Below are 21,650 nucleotides of genomic sequence, written 5' to 3' on the forward strand. Positions count from 1 at the left end.
GACAGAAGGGTTACTCCTCGATAATTTAAAGGAACTCGGGGATCATTCAATGCATTTTTGGGTATTGGTTTGATTATAGCTTTTCTCCACATACTAGGTATTTTTCCAAAATTAAAATAAAGTTGAAATAACTTGTGAAGCAATTTAATTGCAGTTGGGTTTTTGAAAATCTCATAAGGAAGTTTGTCAACGCCAACTGCTTTATTGAGTTTTGACTTATTTACTACATTCGTTACCTCTTGAAGTGAAATATCACAATTCAATAGGGGGTTAACATGATTACTGTCTAACTGCCATTCCAACTGATTTTTACAACTCAAAATATGTTGGTAAAAGTCCTCATCGAATCCAGTGTCTCCCGTGACAGAAAGGCTATAGAGATCTTCAAAGTCAGATTTCCATTATTTAAAAACTGAATTAACATCTGTTGTGACGCTATTGTTTTCTGCGTAAACCTCCCATGGAATATCATTTTTTGCTCTAGGACCCAATTTATTAATGTGATTCCAAAACTCAGGTGGATTCTGTGTGTTTAAATTTTCAATATCCATCATAACCTGTCTTTGGTATGACCTCTTCAGCTTTCTGTAAAATTTGTCAAATGTATGTTGGGCATTCCTAAAGTTTTGTTTAAATACCGATTTCTGTAATTTAGTACCTGTACATCTCATAAATTGTTTCTCTTTTTCTCTCATGTCCCTCCAGAGGGCAGTCAGTTCTGTATTCCAGAATGGCTTATGTACTTTGAATTTCTTTGAACACACTGGGACATCCCTGTACTCTAGCGTAGCATCCATTTCAGAAAAAATACTGTCACAAAATTTATCATATATAATATCTACACTCAATTGGTTATTCCGAGATGACTCAATTTGATCTATTAATTCTATAATAGCATTTCTGGATAATTCCCCGTCTAGAAATCCATTTGGTATATTTGAAACGTTATACCGCCTTGTCTTTTCACCCCTAACTATGGGATTCATTGATTTTTTTCAATAATGCTCAAGCTCTCTTGTCCCCATTTTTAGTGTTAAAACTGAGTGATCTGGTAACGCAAGAAAGCAGTGTAAATCATACGTATCAATTAATGAAGTGACAGAATCTACAGAAATTCATGACACAAGTGTACATTATCACATGGTACAAGCATATAATCTACGACAGATTTTCCTCTATGGGAAATTGATGTAAAGTTGTCTTGAAGAGGATAAATTCTTCCATTCAATACTGACATCTGAGAATCTTTAAGAAACTCAATAAGTGTCTCACCGTGTTTGTTAACTACACTGTCTATGTTAGTTCTTTTAGGAATATTATCAATTTCTGGTATACAATCGTCTAAAGCACCAATCCGTGCGTTTAAATCCCCGCAAACGATAATATTGTCAACATCATTTTCTACATACAGTTGACAAAGTAAGTGAGAAAAGAAACCAACGGCATCTCTTCCCCAAAGAGAATTTTCTGGGGGTAAATAACACGTAAAGACGATAAAACTATACTCTGTTATTTTATCAACAAATTTCAATCCCAATATACCGTCATAAGATTTATCACAGACTGATATGTTATATCTACGGACAGTGTCATGTTTGACCAATATACCCACTCCACCTGAAGCACGTATGGCTCTTTTGTGAGCCAATTCTCTTTTAAAACCAAACCATCTATATCCTTCAATCTCAATACTCTCACCTTGTTTGAGGTGAGTTTCACTTAGACAAAAAACATCGCAATTCTTACGTAAAATAACTTGGTTTATCAAGTCTCTATTTTTAGTCGTCCATCCATTGATATTCCAATGTGAACACGTACTGAAGGTCCGGCGGGCGGGTTCACTCCTCATTCAACGTGCTGATTTCTATTCTCTTGCCTAACAATTCGGCCACTACCTGTCACTCTATACTGCTCACCGTTTGGTAAATCCTTCAAAATTGATCGAAAGTTCAGCTCTATTAGGCGTTCGGCATGAGATCTGCATGAATGGATGTAGACCCGTTGGTAAACTTCGTTGTCTTTGAGCAAAGTTTTTGCTCTCAATACATTCACCTTCTGATATCGTGTTTCGAATTCCACTTTTACCACACCTGGTTTGTCATTGCGGGAACGCATTCTACGACACTTTAACACCTGTGCGTCTGGAAGATTGAGGACATTGTGAACTATGTGGGTGACTTTTACGGGTAGATCTTCTTCTTCTGCTGCAACCAGGTTTACAACGATAACTGAACGATTTATGTCAAAGTTCTGTTCGTCACTTTCACTATTTGCCGCTGCATCAAATTTTTGTTCTATTTTCTCGACCCTTGAACGGAGGCCAGCCATCTCAAGCATCAACTCTTCTTTTATTTCTTTGGTTGACTGACGTACCTCATTGAGTAACTTCGTTTGATTTGCATCAATATGGTCGAGGCGACCATTGAGACGATGAATGGCGGCCATTATACCAGAGTCAGAATCTTCTTCCAAAGAAGCGCTACTTACAGATTTTTGAGCCCGAGTTGAAACTCCTCCTCCGCCAGACTTGGTTGACTGAGACTTAGTAGATGACATATTAATTTCCAGGCAGGGAAAATTTGTAGAAATCGTGCGAAATTACAGACAACTTGAGACGAGCGTTCAGCAAACGATGCACACTTTTTGACCCCCTAGCATACTAGCACAATAAACACATCATCCCGTCAGACGACTGGTTAAATTTCTCAGCATCTGCAAAGTATCTAACTTGTATTGCTGTTGAACTTCTACGGTAGGTCGTACTAAAGCGAGAAATAATGTTTACTGGAGCTTCGTACGGTAAACGCGGTCTTCAGTAGCTTGTGACAGGTTGATGACTGCTCGATTCGAGCCTCGGCCACAATCAAGTGCTTTCATATGACACAAGTTAAGGTTAATCGAATGAACATTAAATGGCAAAATGTTAAAAGTTTCTTGTTGCGCTTTGTTTACTGTGATTATTTATTATTTTAGTTTCATTCTGAATTACGACAAAGGGTGATACACTTTTCCTCTCAATTTCAAACAGCGTTCCAGGCGATGAGAATACATGCGAACGTACGATCTTCATATGGTATCGTACTACTCCAGTCCTCGCCAGTATCGAGATATTTAATTTCCTAGGTGCATTGTAGTTGCATAAATGACCAACGTTAACAAGAACGATGCCATGCAGCTCAGTGGTGGTTTAATTCATATATTGTAACTGAAGTCAAGATTTGAGATGATTTTTAGATTCGCAGTAAAAATGACGACTGCAGCATTGCACAGTTTGTTCGTTCGTACAGTATAAACAAGCGCCGCTATGAACAGCAAGACAAGGGTAAATTTCGATGCAGTTTTTACATTATCACTTTACCTGCAAATAAAAAAATGCATCTGACGTTACCATATCACCGTCCTTTCCCGAAGTCCTCGATATATATATATATATATATATATATATATATATATATATATATATATATGTGTGTGTGTGTGTGTGTGTGTGTGTGTGTGTGTGTGTGTGTGTGTGTGTGTGTGTGTGTGCTAAATATCTATTTATCTTTTCCAGATGGCAATCACCTTTGGTCTATTATACCATACCGTCGGCCCGCCAGCTCTCACGTTTTTGCTAGTTACCGCAATCGTCTTGCCAATACAGCTCAGGTTCACGGGAAACGTCAACAGGTTTCAGACCGAAGCTTTGGTAAGTTCTACTCAGCTAAGTTTATAAAACTCGAAGACTTAAAAATGAGCATTATCTAGAAATGTCTTATTTGATGCCGACGATGAGTAATAATTTAAACTTATAAATACAATGGTTTCCAAGCTCAACCCCAGTATGCGACGTTTTTTTTGACCTCGAGCTGACGCGCTTCTATACTACATGATAGCAAGGTCAATATCATTTGCAAGATTTGCAAGGTCAATATCATTTACAAGGGCAAAGTCATTTCTTGCTCATCTATGACTAGTGTAAATGAAAGCCAACCTGAAGGAAAGAGTGTCATCAATATTACCGTCATGAGCACCTACCTGAGGTAAAGTACAAAATTATCATCTTACCCTTACTGCCATGAGATACTGATTTTATTATATCGAGCATAGACTTGTGAGCCGAATCTTTGCTCAGAATGTGCATATGGTCACAGCAGACTAAACTGTGAACCGCTCAATGTTCTCGATCACTGTACCTGGACTGCTTGAATAGTTTCAAAAAGCATTTTCATTCGTAGACAGGTCTGAAATTTTAATGTACAAAGTTTACTAAACTGTCGTTTTATTCAGCTGTCGTTAACTCCGCTTTTAAAGTCTCTGCAATATAGCTAACGCTGATCCGGTGGACGACGTTTGTTGTACACAGAAATCATGCGGATTATGAACACGGCAGCGAGCTATATCACTGCACGCAACAAGGATATCTCTCAAGTCATCTTACATAAATTTTGAATTATAATCATGCACATGAGTGAGTCTCAGCCAATCGTGAGTGGTAATAATTAATTGTATCACCCCGAGCAAAAACTTCTGAGTCTGAACGTTTATTCGGAGGTCTTGCTGGTCAAATATTTGAAAAAAATCAGAAATGGTATAGCTGGTTTTCATGTTTACTTGCAATATATCTGTATTGAAATGTCGTCTAAATCAACTAGGGAATATTCCATATAACCCTAATAAGACATGACTGTACAACAAATATGCAACTAGTGCAAATGCGTTCCCAAGCGGCTATTCCACGTCGAGTGGTACGGTTTTCAACTACGTTATATCACCCTTTTTTCGCAATGTCACGTGGCTAGGTCTTAGTCAATCACAATACTTGATGATACTTTAGGTACTGTTTAACACTATTCTAGGGAGTACATATGAAGCAAGGCGTGGTGCTATATTTGTCAGTTTCACAGTGTCCATGCTCCCTAGCTAAGATTACGACGAGTGGTGGTTAAATGTTAGGTTTCATGGACTAAAAATCAGCCGGTGAAGTATAATTGACAGTATTGCAAATGGAAGATGTTATTCGCACCGCAGCGTGTGTCTAGCTTTGATCACAGACAAATAGAAACAGACTGGCAACGGGTATAGTTCAAGGCGTGAAGCGGTTACGTAAGTCATCCTCGCCTCAGGTAGCTCTCACCTCGCTTTTCCGAAGAGTGCCGACCATGCACCCTTCGGTAGTTTCCGGATTTTCGCCAATTTTTAAGCGAAAGTATATTCGGCAAAGTTTGTGTTATTGTTGTCATGTGGTGCTGAATGGAATCGGCATGCTGGCGAAAACGGGAAAGTTTTGAGCTCGGGAAAGTAAGTTTTAGCATTTTAAAAATTCCTCTCACATTTTTATGAATATATAATGAGTGTGTTTCAGCCAAATTTGAAAATCTTCCATCGATACTGTCTGGTTTTACTCAATGGTTTACGGTCAGTCATATCGTCTATTAAAAGTTGGTCATTGAAGGACGTGTTTATGAAACTGCGGGCGTGTTATGTTTTGATTGGCGTGAAGCAGCGTTTCTGCCCTGAGAGCTCACAAAGTAAGTATGGTTGCTACTCGACTGGCAGCACGATGCCATCTCGTCGTACTTTTTGCATAATCTCGTGCAATTATCAACCACGAACAAAGGTCTCAAAAAAAATCTAACACATGTGAAGCTCATTTCAACATGAAAAGGCCATAGTCTACCGAGACGACCATGGAACAAAAGCAATGCCGCGTTGCTAGTCTGTTTCTTCTATTTGTCTGTGCTTTGATGTACCAAGCTTCGCAATCACTATTAATCCAGGTCCCCAAGTTCCCTCTTTTCCCGATCCATAGTGTGTATTTGAGACGTAAAACTGCTTTTAGGGGTAATAGGACGCGCATTTGTACCATTGTTTGCGTCATGTATCCGAGATAACATTTAAATATCCTATTTTATTATGAAAATGGTCTGAAGGCAGGCTCAATAGGTCCAGTCTAAAAACTAGAGTAACCGGGGCAAAAATTATTTTTGTCAGCGTGGCTGACAGCATCTCATCAGGGGGTCGCATCACATCAGTGTGGTACAGTTGACGTCTTTGCGGTAGGGATGATACGTTTTTTTCTATTACTTTTGTTTTCACGATGTCCAGACTAAACCCTAAGGGAAAGGTGAGGTGTAGGCGATGTGAAGTTTAAAGGCATTCGCACAGAGATTAAGCAGCTACAATATTATTTTGTAAGCCCGCGGGCAGTGCGCCAGATTATTGCGCTTGGAGTTATTCTGTTGTGCTGGCTGAGTAGCGCCGGCCCGTGGGGGTATAGGAGTGGGAAATGGGGCTTGGGCCTGAGCGAAGAGGGAAAGAAGGGAAGAGGGAAGGAAAAAGAGAAAGAGAGACAGAGAGCGAGGGAGAGGAAAAAACAGGAGAGGCAGTGAAAAAAAAATTCTTAGCCGCGGAAGCGAACGTGGCACCAGAAAAAAATGCAATCGCGACCACTTCTGTGGATCCCGTTCACTCCACGCGCACTGGGACTTTATGTTGCTAGATACGGTTCACTGAAGAAATTATATTAAACAGATATCGTTGTATGTTTGAAAGCTACAATTTCATTTGTTGTATGTAAACCGCTCGACTCTCTGATTTGGTTTTTGCGCTGCAGTGCGCCGGAATAAGAAATTTAGAATCATCATCCTCGCCGCTGCGGTGCGGATAGCCACTTCTATTGCAAATAGATCCGAAAAAGCCAGTTCCTTCATTGATTCAGTGCTATCAGCCATAATTACAATGTCTAATATTGAGTAGACAAAACAACAACAACAAAACCACTGACAAAATCAATGGTGAAATCTCGAATTACTAGATAAGTGGTGGTACCAGGTGTCCGGAACGGGTAATAAGCTTACCCTACTAGAGTGCTGCATCCGTCAAGATTGAACTAAAGTGACAAAGTAGTTGTACGGTAATGCAGGTAGTTGCCTAATTACTGTTGTGAGTCAAAGCAAGGAATACTGTCTCTCATCATCTGAGTAAAAGATTTGTCAAATTTTGATGTAAGATCTCCATATTTACCATAGAACTTCTTAAATGATCTAGCCAACCTACTTTGTGAACATCCCTGGCTCACCAGCTTTAAGACGAGAAAGATGTACCTATCTTGAAAGTCTTCATATGAATTACCAGCTCTACGGTATCTCAGGAAAAATATTGCAAATAATTGAGAGTCCGGATATCTATCTCCGAGACGCATTCTGCCTTAAAGGTATACAGTCGCCTGTAATCTAAATATGCCCATATATGGTCAAGGGGCGTTCCTTAGTATTCAACATGCCGATGTGAAGGCGCTGTTTTTAAAAGCGGACACCCGCTTAAAATCACTGATTGGGTAGATTTTCTCTTTACATGGTAACTGTGGCAAAATTTGAACAGGTGACAGTATACCTTTAACAGAAGAAAACAAGGTTTGCAATTACTTTATCTTTACCCGATAGGCAAAGGGGGATCAAAGAGTCAAGAAAACTAATGAAATGTTGCAAGGGATGAAACTACTGAAGTTGTATGGATGGGAAGACCTGCTCAGCAATGAGGTTCAGAAAGTCAGGAATACGGAAATGAATTATATACGCTCGGTCGGAAAATATTCCATATTTTCAGGCAAGTAACATATAGTTTTTTATCAATCAAACCTATTAAATTACTTTTTAATGAGACACGGCAAAAACTATACAACAGGGTGATGGGGAGCGTGTCAGTCATTTAGACAACAATTAAGGATGGGCAAACAAATTATGCCTGCCAGCATACTCTGCTTCCTTAAATAACAACAGCTCCAACTAAAACTTCATAGCCTTGTTCTGGGACGTATCCATTTCTGAGCTCTAATAATGAGGCAAAAGGTATTGAAAACCAAATTTGTTTAACATAATTTAAGTTGAAGACACAAAGGGCACAATAGCTTCAACGAGGTGGAAATTATCATAATTATTTACTTTTGACATTCTAGTAACTTTCACATCAGGGAGTGGGTGATTTCTTTTTATTAATGACTTACATAATTTTCTTCTCATTTGTGAACAAGACCCACACTTTGTACATTAAATCTTGTGCATCACTTATAAAAGTAAGAGAATTGCCGTTGTGCCTGATAATATAAGATAATTATAGGTGACATATTTTCTCGTTTTTTAATTTATTACAGCCACTTTGCCAAACTTCCTACCAACGGGAATGGTGCTTCTGGTGAGTAACACAGGGGCATATTTGGTTATGTCCAGTTCAATGCTACAAAGTCCACGCCAAATATAGTGCATTTACTTCAAAAAGATGCCTAGTTTTCCTTATCTTTCTATAGTTTCTTTCACCTCACAAGAGGGAAACACAACCGTGGTGTTGATAATTACGCAAGAAAACTTTGAAAGATCGCTAGAAGGGGATTCTCACTGCAACGTTTTCGCCGGCCCAGCAATGCCCCTGATCCGACTCCGACATAAAAAATATACGTGTGAACAGAAATATAAAAACCATGAAGGCAAAATTCAAAGATAATCGAACACAATAGCAGAAGCGGTCTGGGAAGGAAGAACATGCCATTCTTTGATGAAATTTGTGAGGTCCTGGGCGATCGACCCGCGATAAACCGATAAGCCCTTCCATATCACATGATGCAAGCTCCAAGCCTGGAGCTTTTTTCTCATGATTCAAATTACATGGGCAACTTCCTGTACTATTTCTATTGGTTTTTGTAAAAAAAATCGGGGGAGTTATAATGGAGAAAATAGCTTTCCCTGGGTAAGTGACCACAAAGCTAGCACATATGTAAAAATTATCCTTGGTGAACTACCCCTTTAAGTTCGCAGTCTTATCGTTGGAAGTCTATCAATGTAGATTAAACTCTTAATTGTGAACGGAAGAGTGCTTAAATGAGAAACACATCTACAAAACAAACACTGTCAAGTTTCCTTGTCAGTACCTCGTTAACGTTTGAATCAGACATCATATAAAGGTCGGTCATAAATAATCCAGGTAAAATTCATATTCATTGCCTGTCTGCTGCACAAAATAATCTACCAACAGCAACTTATCAGATGTGAAGCGAATGCATGCAGCATCTTGAACACCGCTTCCTGAGATGGTACATACATTTAATAGTCGCTATGAATCAAGACTACCAAATAACTCGCTGAAACCTCTGATAGATTTCGGGCTACTTCGTTCTGGAGGTTTAAGTAAAGTCGGATGTGAAATGACAGGGCTCGAGTTCAGCGGTAGTCCCGCGTCCACAGACTACCATCATTTCCATTAAAATTCAATCAGTACTTGGCGTGCAATGGCAAATATCTGAACTGACTTACTTGAATGACAGGCAATGGAAGTGATGGTCAATCAAAACGCATTTCCACTGCATTTTGATCATAATTTACAGAAAGCCCATGGTCTATTTTTAGCACTGCTACAGTATGTCTAGTCTCGACGTGCTGAGAAGGTCGTGGTCGTTGTCATGACGACTATCAAAATTTTATACAACTCTGAGGATGAAACAAGTTGCCAATAGATCACCAAACTTTTTAGTATCACTGTTGTCCATTAGGCTAAAAAAGATCGTTTCTGGTCACCGCGTGCGTCATTTCAGAACCTGCGCGTCATGGCATTTTTATTGGGTCACATACTGAACAGTATAGTTATCCTTGATATCCCTGTTTGCATGTCAAAAAATGCTAAACAGAAAGCGAAGTTTTATACTGCCAGTGATAAAAGACAACAACTGTTGCATCAATAGCGGCAGACCAGCATTGTTAAGAAAAATAAGGGGAAAAACCGCGTCGCCGCATCACTTTGCCGAGTGTCAAGGACCAGAAACATTTTTTTTTTTTTTGGGGGGGGGGCTTATACCTGTTTCCTTTTGGTACCAGGTGTGTAAGTATTCACATCAAATGACTAGAAAATTCACTTTATGGGCAGAATCTTGAAAAATTGCTTTTTCTTGTCTGGTTAATGATAAACAATATCCCTAAACTAAAATATGCATGGACTACCAGCCATTGTCACTGGACTACCAACTTCAGAAAATGGTAGCCCAAGTGAACTACCGGGGGGGGGGGGGAAGTTAATTTCGAGCCCTGAATGAAATGATTGTACGAAGCAACGTTTCTTGAGTTAAAAACAGTTACACTATCGTAAACAACCTCAACGATTCATTTTCTTCTCTTTTTAGATGTTTATTACTATAGCAGTCACTGCACCTGGAGATATTTTGCCCGAAAATGTTTTTCCCGCACTGGCTCTGTTGAATGCAATGAATTCTGAATTGATAGTAGTCGCACCGCTAATTTTAATGGTAGTGCAGGCTTACATTAGCGGAGGGAGAATTAGTGCATTTTTAGCACTTGAAAAAATGAAACGAAGATTTGACGGAAGGCCTTTAGACCATTCATACCTTTGCAGTTCTGCCTCTGATGAAAGTCGTGAAGATGAAGGAGAGAAGGTAGGAGAATTAAAGTTTATTAGCCAATATCGCTTGTTCTTGTGTCGTGTCAGTATGACTGTAAATTTCGTTGCGTCAGACATGAGACGAAGTCGACTACTCTTAATTCTATTCGTGCTTGCTGATTTTTGAAGACAAGTTAAGAATACTTACAACCAAAGTGCGTCGTACGATATACCACTTAAACAACAACATCTGGAATCATCGTCATATTTGCCATGTTCTATGTATGTACACAATGCAGGAATCTCTCTCTCTCTCTCTCTCTCTCTCTCTCTCTCTCTCTCTCCTATATGTATGTATGTATGTATGTAAACAATGCAGGAATGTTTATTTATCAACATAATTTCCATACAATTCTACTTTGTCACTTCATTTAATCTTTATTTATCAATATTTATACACACAGACACAAACACAGACAGACAGACATATATATATATATATATATATATATATATATATATATATATATATATATATATATATGATGTGTGTGTATGTGCGTGTGTGTATGTGATGGTGTTTAAATCAATTTCCTTTAGTTATATTATGTTTCACATCTTCTGTTTAAGTTGAGTGACCTCTCCGGATCAGGTTACATTGACATGTCAACTATGCAATGGAATGAAACTGCAAAATTAATCTCAGAAACCCCACCGTCATACACCACTGAATTATCAAGGTTACCGGTGAAAAGTGACGCTGGCATTTCAGATTTGCCAAGAGATGTTGCCATACAGGTATGACAAGCCAACCTTCTATTTGATTGATATAAGCAAGATATTGATAACACGATTGGAACTAATTTTGGATAATTGGATCTTCATAAGTGTTAGGTACCCTATAGCTTAATGTTGCAATACTATAGGGTTATTCACAAAATACGGCCCTGTATGGTTGAGGGCTCAGTGAGTGACGTATTGGACGAGCCGAAGGGGAGTCTAATACGTCACTCACTGAGCCCGAGTCCATACAGGGCCGTATTTTGTGTATAACCCTATTATTATACACCTACTGCCGTAACCTATGGGAGTTTGACCGTCCAATAACTTTCCGTATTTTGTATAGTACGCGGAGTCCCGAATACGGGAGACGCGCCTGTTTGACCTTTGACCTAGCGATTATCGGATGTAAACAAACTATTTTACGGTGAGTTATAGACATATAAAGTTTAAAACACGCTAAACACAAAACTGAGTCTAAATGCAATTGATTTTTATTTTAAATTGAAAACATTCAGCGAAGTTTGCTTGTACTGCACTGAAAATTAATTGGCTTCGTGCCAACGCAAGGGACTTGTACTACGGAGCAGTAGATCGCGCGCGTTCCACTCATATCGCGCGTGCCGCATCCCTCAAAATTTACCATAGCATTAGTTTATACGGACGATTAATGGAGGAAGGTGTATAATAATACAATTTACTCATAAAAAGTGTATAACCTAAAAAGAAAAGCAGGTGAACTTACATATGCAGACTAAAGCGACATTACTTCCGCCATCCAATAATCTCAAATTAGCTCCAGTCGTGTTTGATAGAGTGTCCATCGACAGTGTACTTAAGTTGAGTACAAAACGCACGATAGCACGTTTAAGTTCGTATTCGATATCTGGTGTTTTAGATTTCGTTTTATCAAAAATTTACAACGTCAGAGGAAAATTTACATAATTCATCCTGAATTATTATGCTTTGAGAAGATGTTACTTAACTCAGTCTACTTATGGAATATTTGTCTTAAAGGCTAAGACACTTGGTTTTCTGAACTACAAGAAGGTGATGATAATCAGTTAGTGGCAAATGCACCATGTGAACAAAACATTTATTTATTGTGAGAGAACTGAATAAAAGTCTTTAGAACGATCTCGCCAAATCCAAAGGTCATGTTTCCTGGTATGACGTCATGTGAAAGGAAAGATATAAAGCTGATATAAAGCTGTCATCATTTCCTCCTTCCTGATGTGTGACCAACGTCCATTGTTGTCTGAGCCATATATCCCCGACAGAGGGTCTATGTATGAACTGTGTACGAATAGTTTTTCGCAATAATCACGCAGCGGCGCTAACCCGAGAGGGTGGTAGCAATCAGCATATCATGGTAGCACGTGTAACAATATAATATCGGCTCTCGCAATCTCGTAAATCGAAATGTCGATACGACAAACATGAGTTTAAAAACGTCGTTTTAAGATTTATTTAGATGGTTGCTGTATCATACATATTCTACTCATGCGCCAGTGCATTTTGAAATTTGTTTTTTAAAGACAAATGTAACACAAGCCTTTGAATCGAAGATATTCATTATTACCATTATAGTTACATTAGATCATACGAGTTTATCACATTGCATGAATAGATAGACAACGGAAGATTTTCATGGGACGACGATGGACAAAATATCATGTTTAAGGACATAAGCACCACCATTCCAGCAGGTACGTTTTGTATTCGTTAACTGCTTTGATATTATCTTTTGTTCTCTTGACAATGCGCCAAGAACCACAGATCTTTTCGATGATCTAAACAAAACAAATCAGAGAATTAGAACGTGAACATAAAGCTTTGGAACATAAAAGTTTTATTTCTGTTTAGAACCATGAAATAGTACGCCTTTATTGTTACTTATAATTTATGAAGAGCATTGCAAGGTACCATGTGCTAACATGGCCTATTACATCGCTGTGGCAGGTCTGGCATTTTTTCCTACGTCAAAGTTGAATATTGTGAATATTGAAAACAAGAATGATTTGAAAGGGATATTAGAATGACACACACACACATACACACACACACATTTATACACACACACACATATATATAAATATATACAGATAGATAAATGAATAAAAGAGTGAAAAATTAATAAATACATGAATAAATAAATAAATAAACAAATAAATAAATAAATAAAAGTTGCCGAATGCAACATCATCTAACGTCCGATTAATTTAAAGGGACAAAGTCACTTTTTTGAACTTTTTCGATATGAAAAGTAGTTTGTGTTTTTTACTTCTTTGAAACATGCTGAAATACCCGTCAACTGTGCACAACCTCAACTCTGCTCGCAGCAACACAAGATTAATTAAACGTTCAGTTAAAAATTGTAAGGCCTGTACCAAAAAATCTGCTTTTGATCTGATAAATATCTAATTGTACTGACAAGCATTTGGCAGTGTCAAGTTAACAGATAGCTCATTTGCATATTTTATAAAGTTTGTAATTAGTCATATAACTCCGAAATAACTGCACCAAATGTGATGAAATCTGCTGCAGATACTGATCCGTTAGATATCTAATTGTGGTGTGAAGCATTTAGTCGTATGGAGTTAATTGAGGGTTCACTTGTGTATTTAATGAACTTAGTAATTAGTGACATTACTCCAAAATTACAGCATTACATTTGATGAAACTTGCTACAGATATTGATCTGATAAATATTTAACTGTACTGAGAAGCATTAGGCGTGTCAAGTTAATAATTAGCTCATTCATATATTCAATAAAGTTTTGTAATTAGTGATTTACCTCTGAGAGTACTGTGCAAAAGTTGATGAAACCTGCTACATATAATGATATAACAGATATCTGATCGTTCTTATTACACGCCTCGCACGGGCGTCAATTCTTTTGGTATGAATTGGGTTTATTGACAGGAATATTGAAAAACATAATACAATAAATCCTCGTCATAGATAGTTACTCTGGCAGTAGACCGTATACACGTCTAGTCGAGTCATGTCGAGTCATCAGCAGTCAATTCCAATGCTTGATAACTAAGTTTGTAATTTTGTCAAACTCAAAATCTGTACAAGTCATTTGCATATAACACGTCATTCGACCCTTTCATTCAGGGGTCACATTAGCAGGTCAAGTTGTTCTGTTGAGTAAATGCTAACATTTTCTAGTCTGTTTACTGGATATCCAAAAGTCTGTGAAGCGTACTACTATTCATGACCCTGTTGTAAAACACGTGAGCACATTTACTTAATATCTGGTTGACAATTTTGCAGTTATGTCCGTTGACATTTTGTGCACTGAGTGACTTAATAAAGTATTCCATGTTTTCTTTATTTCACAAAAAGGCAAACAAGAGCGACTTTGTCCATTTAATGAGTGTAATTATAATTTATGTATCCTTTGTTTGAGCATAAAATCAAAGAAGAATTACCTTTTTTCAATTCAGAATATTGATTAATTATTCATTCGAGCAATGCATATGCAAAATAATCATGAACTTTTAGAGTTTCCAGTGTTGTACTAGGCGAACGACAGGCTAAGTTTCTCTTAATTAAATGAAACTTGCTTTTTATCAATTCTTTGTTATTTTGATAGGAAAACTTACGGTGATCATCGGAGTGGTTGGTAGTGGGAAGTCATCCCTCCTGTCGGCCATTTTGGGAGAAATGAATACAATCTCTGGTAGGGTGACGTATAACAGGTAAGACATCATTTATATATGTGTGTTAAAATCGACATGATAACAAGGCCTGCTTATTTTCATCTTTTAGGTAATATGTCAATTCTACGTTTATTCTGTCAGGGAATAGCAGTCAGTAGTATCATAAAAAGCTAAAGTGTGATAGTTATAAGGAACCACACTTTGCCGGAGAATATCAATATATATGAAAGCGCATATTCAGTATATTTTTCGGGTCCAATTTGTATACGGTCAGTTTCCTTCGCGGGAAAAAACGATATCACACATAGTATCATTCGGTAAGATTATACATGTCAGATTTCTAACTGACAGTTCCATAATACTCAGCTTTTAGTCTTTCCTGAGCAAAAAGGTCACTCAGTGAGATTTATGTTCTAGCTTTTTTCCATTCTTGTTTTGGTAACTTTGAGAGTCAGGTCATAAAAGTGACTGTATCACTCCTATTTGTAACAATCAACCCTATTTGTAACATTTACCCAATTTGTAACAAAACTTAACCCTATTTGTAACAATAATTTAGTTATTGAAAAAACTTGGCCATATTTGTTTAAATAGCGATGAAATGTGCATATTTGCAGCTTTTGTGAAGTCTGTCATTTATAAGTGTATCGCCTATATTTTTGTTCCTTCTGTATGCAATTGTTGGTTGTTTTTGGGACAGTATTTTTTTAGTGTTTCGTCTTTTTCAAGTTCACTCCAGTTTTCAGTCAGGGCTTGCTTGATGTTTTTGTCGTTTCGATGTATGGGCTATATATTGTTATGAAGACTACAGCATTGTTGGTGGTGTTATTTTTTCTTTTTGTTCAAGTTGTCTTTTTCTGCTTTAATGATCTGTTTCTCTGATAATGCGTTCTATTTCATTTTTTTTTATTGTCGGTCTTGTAATTTTTCACTACATTGTGTGACTCTCTGTGTAAAATCGGCTTCGTTGTTGCATGTTCTAGTGTATCGTAATGTTTCACCTTTGACCAGGCCTTTGGATGTTGCTGCGGGATGGCATGAGTTCCTCTGTAAGAACTGGAATGTATCTGTTGGGTTTGTCTTTATGTCGAGAATGTTCTCTTTGTTGTACCGATGACCTTTGTAGATAGTTAGGTCTAAATATGTGATTTCTTGAGAGGAGCTTTCAAACGAGAATTTGAAAGTAGAATGCATTTTGCTGATGTTTGATATGAATTCATTGAGTTCGTTTTGTGTTCAATGAAAATCAGAAATACATCGTCTCTGAACCTCAGCCAGATCGATATTTGTTCTTTGTGTTTCAGTGTTATTCACATTTCTGTCTAGTGAAATGTAATATCGGCTATCTCCGGTGAAGCTTGAGATCGCATACTACACCCTACTACTACTTGTGTCAGAAAAGAAGATTTTTCACTTTTGTGACCGAAATTGGTGAACATATTGTGCAAAAAATACTATTTGGCATACATCTGCACAACTTGATTATATCTTACGAGTATATCCCTAGGAACCTGCACATCGAAATTCAGAACAATATGACGAGTAATTTCCGAAAAAAAGTGTTTCGACATGGACAAAACAGGAAAATTGCCCCTAAAATACAAATATGAAAATTTCATCAAAATTTAAACATAAACAGTCGTTTTATTTACAAATTAGGTTATTGTTACAAATAGGGTTAAGTTTTATTACAAATTGGGTTAGTGTTACAAATAGGGTTAAGGTTTGTTACAAATTGGGTTAGTATACGGTTGATTGTTACAAATAGGGGTGATACAGTGGCTGTTCTTCGTCCAGAAAATATTGCAAGCACCCCTTCGAGCAAGTATCACCATAGTTTTGTGTAAACGGTGCAATAATGCATTCTGTCCTTCTTTGATGGGTCGTTTTTCCATCTGACTCTCCCTGTAAACATACCAGATAAAAGTCTAGGAAGTTTTGCATACTTACATTTTGATTGTTCGTAGGCAAATGGCGAATGTATCTTACTCTGCCCAAACCGCATGGCTGCTGAATACAACGCTGAAGGAAAATATATTGTTTGGGGAGCCATTCGACCAAGAAAGGTTTGTTGATTACCAAGTTACATTTGCAGCGTTATTTGAATCGATTATCTTAGGCCTAGGTAGGTATATCATTATCACTTTTCAGACAACGTCAGTCGACCAACTTGTACACAACAGCATATGTTCAAGAACCTGTTTTATCTTTCGCAAAACCGCCTTTTTTTTCAAATTTCTGTCCGTTGAAAGGATTATAATCGTGACAATTAAATTGCAAATTATAATATGGTCAGATGAGGTTAAAGACCTTTAAATTTTCAAAAAATTTTTGATTTTATGATAAAATACTGTTTATCCATAATTCGGAAGACGTTTTTTCTGAAGCAACTGATTATTTTTTGGTATACGCAATACGACTTTTCAACAAGACTTTGATTATTTACCTGACTATAAAAAATTATGGCTGCTGATTTATCCCATTTTCTCTGCTTTTATATTTTTATATTCTCCGCGTTTCCTAAAGATGTTCACTTTTCAACCTTCCAATATTTGTCACAGTGCATAAAAATGAGCTAAGTAAACGTACACAATTGGATGACGCGTTTTATAAATCTAACGAGTGTACTTCAGAATCCCGTGTCAGCTACTTCTTATTATCCATTCTCTCTTAGGTACGAAGCCGTACTGAACGCATGCGCATTGTATCCCGATTTGAGCATTTTACCTGCGGGCGAAATGACCGAAATTGGAGAAAAGGGTGTTAACATCAGTGGAGGACAGAAACAACGAATTAGTGTGGCAAGAGCGATGTACGCAAAATCAGATATAGTGATTCTGGTAGGTAGCTGTTGCAGTCTTGTTATTATTTTGTGTAAGTTTTAACGAACAAAAACGTTTTCAATTTCAAGTTGAAAGATTAGCAATGAAGGTCTTCTTCAATGACTATAAATTTGGCATTTGCACATTGATGATACCGTTTTGATATAAATTTTCACAAGATTTCACAGAAGAAGCACCACGTATATGAATTTGGCTCGCCAGATTAGTCTTTAATTCGTGGATTAAAGTAGTTCTACCTTGAAATGCATACAGAACTGAAAATCGTAATGGCGTAATGGCATGTACGATATGCCTTGAAAGATTTATCTTATTTGAATTTGAAACACTGGAGTCATGTTCGGATCGCTGCTAGGGCTACGTTCACAAATAACGATTAGGGGGCTGGAGGAATCGCGATTGAAATCTTATTTTTCTTTCAGATCCCCCTCAATACCCTAAAACATTTTTCCAATGCCCCCCTCTCTATATGATCAAAATTCCCCCGAACTATCACTAGCACGGATATTTGTAAAGGGTGTGCGCGCAGACAAAGTAAATATGTATTGCGTCATTCCGCTCGCAGATGTCCAACATTACCTGTTATTAGTACTTTGTAAAGTCATATTTCTAAGGCAAGTTCTTAAATTGATTCATTTTTTAACACATCAGTGAACTTTTATGATTTATCAGTCTAAGCCAACTTGAGTTAATCCAAATCTGGCCAGGCCAGTTGCTCCTGCCGAAGCGCACACAATATGACGATCATGAGAGGAGGCAAATTGTGAATTCTGGCTAATTGCTATTGTACAAAACTGAGCACAGTGGCCCACAAAAAAATTGTTTCAAAAGTACAAGACATATATGAATTAGATGCTACTCAAAATTGACAATATTGGAAGGTTAAAATATTCCATCAAAATGTTTTAATCACAGTCAGAGGCATCTCTTTCACTGCTCAGGTATGCAGTGACAGTGACACTGCAGTAGCTTGGCAGTATCTGATAGTGACACTGCCCGTAGGCAGTAGCTGTATTTACTTTGATAATTTTGACAATATTTTTGTTCAGTTTATACAACTGTGTTCTTGTTCTACTCCCTACAGCATGTTGACCTGTCCAGTATTCAACTTGCTGTCACAGCCTGTGTATGTGTACCATGTTTGTATCACTGACAACGGACTGTCACTGATTAAATTATCACCTAATACATATTAATATATATATACAGGCTTTGTCGACAAATTAATATTGTGTGTTGGATTATGCTGTAGGGAGACAGCAAGAAACTGAGTTGATATATTAGATAGAAATATTGCAAATATCATCAACAGTTGCAGATTCTGCCCTGTCACTAGGCTCGTTTCTTTTTATGACAAATCACACGTTTAGATTTTTTCGAGATAAAAGTCATGAAATGCGACAAAATGATTCTAGATTTTGTTAAATGATTACGAACATTATAACAATTGGATGACATAAAAATGGTATTCATTTTCATTGAATTACCTACAAAAACTTGGAATTGGAAAATGTAAACCATAAAAGGGAACCAAAAAATTTTCATGTCCCCCCTGCAGGTAGAGCAAAATTTTCAAGTTTCCCCTCTACTACCCCCAAAATTTTCGAATCCCCCTCAGAATTCCTCCAGCCCCTCTAACCATTTTTTATGAACGAGGCCTAACGGGGTCTGATGACTTTTGCCCCTTACACTTGCATCATCAAACTCTACTCACTTGTAATGAAATTTATAGTCTAAACACCCGTTAAAAGATCGATGTCTAAGTACACCTTATTGATAAGTAATACAACATTAAAAAATGGCCATAGGTGGTAGATGACATGCAGGATTTAGCTGCCAATGATGATGATGATGATGATGATGATGATGATGATGATGATTACAAGAACATTGTGATCAATTTAGTCGGTTATAGATGTGATTTTTGAAAGTTGATGTATGATCACCATAGAAACATGTGACGTGAGAAAAAATATCAGTTTCTTTCATTGTAAACCAAGAAATCCAAATTATGCAATTTTCACAGCAACCAAAGATATTTTCAGTGGCATTTGGCAAAGCAGATATTTTCAGCCCTAAATGGTCGCCAATGAAACATGTTGAATAGAAGTAGACACATATGTTCCTTCATCCAAAGATATCTCTATTGAGAAATTTTTATTCAAAGGCATTTCGAATTGGATTCAGGGAAAATGGTATTTTCAGTAAAAAATGGTTATCATGGAAACATGATAAGATTATCAATTTGGCTCTTTCGTTCATAAGATACCACTATCTTAGTAACCCAAGTAAGATAGTTTGGAAAGGATTTAGGAGAAAGTAATATCTTTAGCCGTAAATGGTTCCCAAGGAAATATGAGGCGAGAAAACAAACACGATACTTGTTTAATGCCATCTATAAAAATAATGTGACATTTTTGTACCAATTTCAGCTATTAGTAATGTGATTTTGGAAAAAAATGTGTTTTTGACCAAAAACGTGTTGCTTTGGTCACACTGAGTCATCAAAATGGATATCATTTTTGTTTTGGCCCAAAATTCCCCTTTCCTGAAATTTTCATGAAAATTGGATCTACCATTATTCAGATTATGATAATCGTATAATTCTTTATCTAAATATTATTATTATGTGGCGCCAATAGCTCTTCGTACATAGTGTTAAGCACTAATCCTTGTTTTGATGACGCCTACTTTGATAAAGTTTCAATTTTGTACTCACTAGCATTTATATTTTATCTACGCACATTTTAATTGATGAAAACGTTCGAATTTTCTCAGTGCATGTATTTTTTACACTTACTGCAATACACGATCATGACCTTACATTCAATTATTCAATTATAGCAGCCACTCAACATAGCAGTCTTGTTCATTTTAGTCTGTTTTTGTGATTCAGTGTGTTTTCAATTTAGATGGCTATTAATTCCCCTTCACGTGTAATTTAATATTTTGTGTAAATCAAATATGTCGCTTTGCTACCCTTCTTGGGCCCTGAACCAGTTCTGCGTAAAGAAGAGTCAACAGAAATTCTATGACTCTGGGCCCCTCGGTGTGAATGTATCGAATTAGGAATAAACATAAACATAAGCTGTCGAGAAACAAGATATATCGTCTCTGGATCCTTTTTATATTTCCAGGACGACCCTCTTTCAGCTCTGGATGTTCACGTCGGGGCACATATGATGGAAGAAGGCATCATGAAGTTTTTACTAGGAGAACAGAGAACCGTTATTCTTGTGACTCACCAACTTCAATATGTAAACGATGCGCACCTTGTAAGTAGGGTTACGTATCATCGTCAAACCTAGTCATAATTTCTTCTCTCTGTTTCCGAGCCATTGCAGCCAATTATGTCGTTTCACATGCACGTTCTGAATAAATACGTATGCGACTATCTAATCGTAGGAGAAACTTTTATAGACATAGTGAATATTTTAAAGACATCGTGAAAATTTGTGTACTTTCTCACAACTATTCACCATAATTTACACTTGATAGTAACGTTAGATCATTTGATCAGACCTTATATTATCAAAGTATAGGATGGATGTGTAGTCTGTCTGACTGTGTGTCTGCCTATATGTCTCTATGCATTTTTGGTGAGAGAGAGAGAGAGAGAGAGAGAGAGAGAGAGAGAGAGAGAGAGAGAGATTTTGGATTTTTATCGAAACGTTAATATTACTAAAATAAACATTATTTACACTCTTGGCTCACTACATCACAAAAATTTAAAAGAAGTTACACACAGTTAGAACAGCAAAACAAACGAATAGTAATAGTACAGCAAAGTTTTAATGGAGCTTCTGTTGGTGCAACAGAATGATCAAGCAGGCAATTAGAATTTTAAACGAAGTTCTTTAATATTGTTGGGTCAAAATGGTGCCAAACAAGTACCGGCTATCAATTCGGGAATAAATGCAGTCTCTGTTGATTCTGCGACGCACCATGATGTTTAAACAACATTACAGGGTCTTGATGTTCATCCAATCGACAGTGACC

The 21,650-nt window shown here is 37.2% G+C and overlaps 1 protein-coding gene across 1 annotated transcript in view; it reads left to right on the top strand.

Moving 5' to 3' along the window:
* Positions 1 to 21,650, top strand: part of LOC139122022 (ATP-binding cassette sub-family C member 8-like) — a 62,381-nt gene that overhangs the window by 20,095 nt on the left and 20,636 nt on the right. Inside the window, exons 6-15 of the mRNA XM_070687386.1 lie at positions 3,554 to 3,688; positions 7,425 to 7,587; positions 8,132 to 8,172; positions 10,145 to 10,414; positions 10,990 to 11,157; positions 12,770 to 12,848; positions 14,745 to 14,850; positions 16,779 to 16,877; positions 17,486 to 17,651; positions 20,789 to 20,926. Coding sequence (XP_070543487.1) covers positions 3,554 to 3,688; positions 7,425 to 7,587; positions 8,132 to 8,172; positions 10,145 to 10,414; positions 10,990 to 11,157; positions 12,770 to 12,848; positions 14,745 to 14,850; positions 16,779 to 16,877; positions 17,486 to 17,651; positions 20,789 to 20,926 — 1,365 coding nt within the window. The remainder of the gene's footprint in view (positions 1 to 3,553; positions 3,689 to 7,424; positions 7,588 to 8,131; positions 8,173 to 10,144; positions 10,415 to 10,989; positions 11,158 to 12,769; positions 12,849 to 14,744; positions 14,851 to 16,778; positions 16,878 to 17,485; positions 17,652 to 20,788; positions 20,927 to 21,650) is intronic.

This window comes from Ptychodera flava, chromosome 21 (genome assembly GCF_041260155.1).
Source record: "Ptychodera flava strain L36383 chromosome 21, AS_Pfla_20210202, whole genome shotgun sequence".
Classification (NCBI taxonomy): domain Eukaryota; kingdom Metazoa; phylum Hemichordata; class Enteropneusta; family Ptychoderidae; genus Ptychodera; species Ptychodera flava.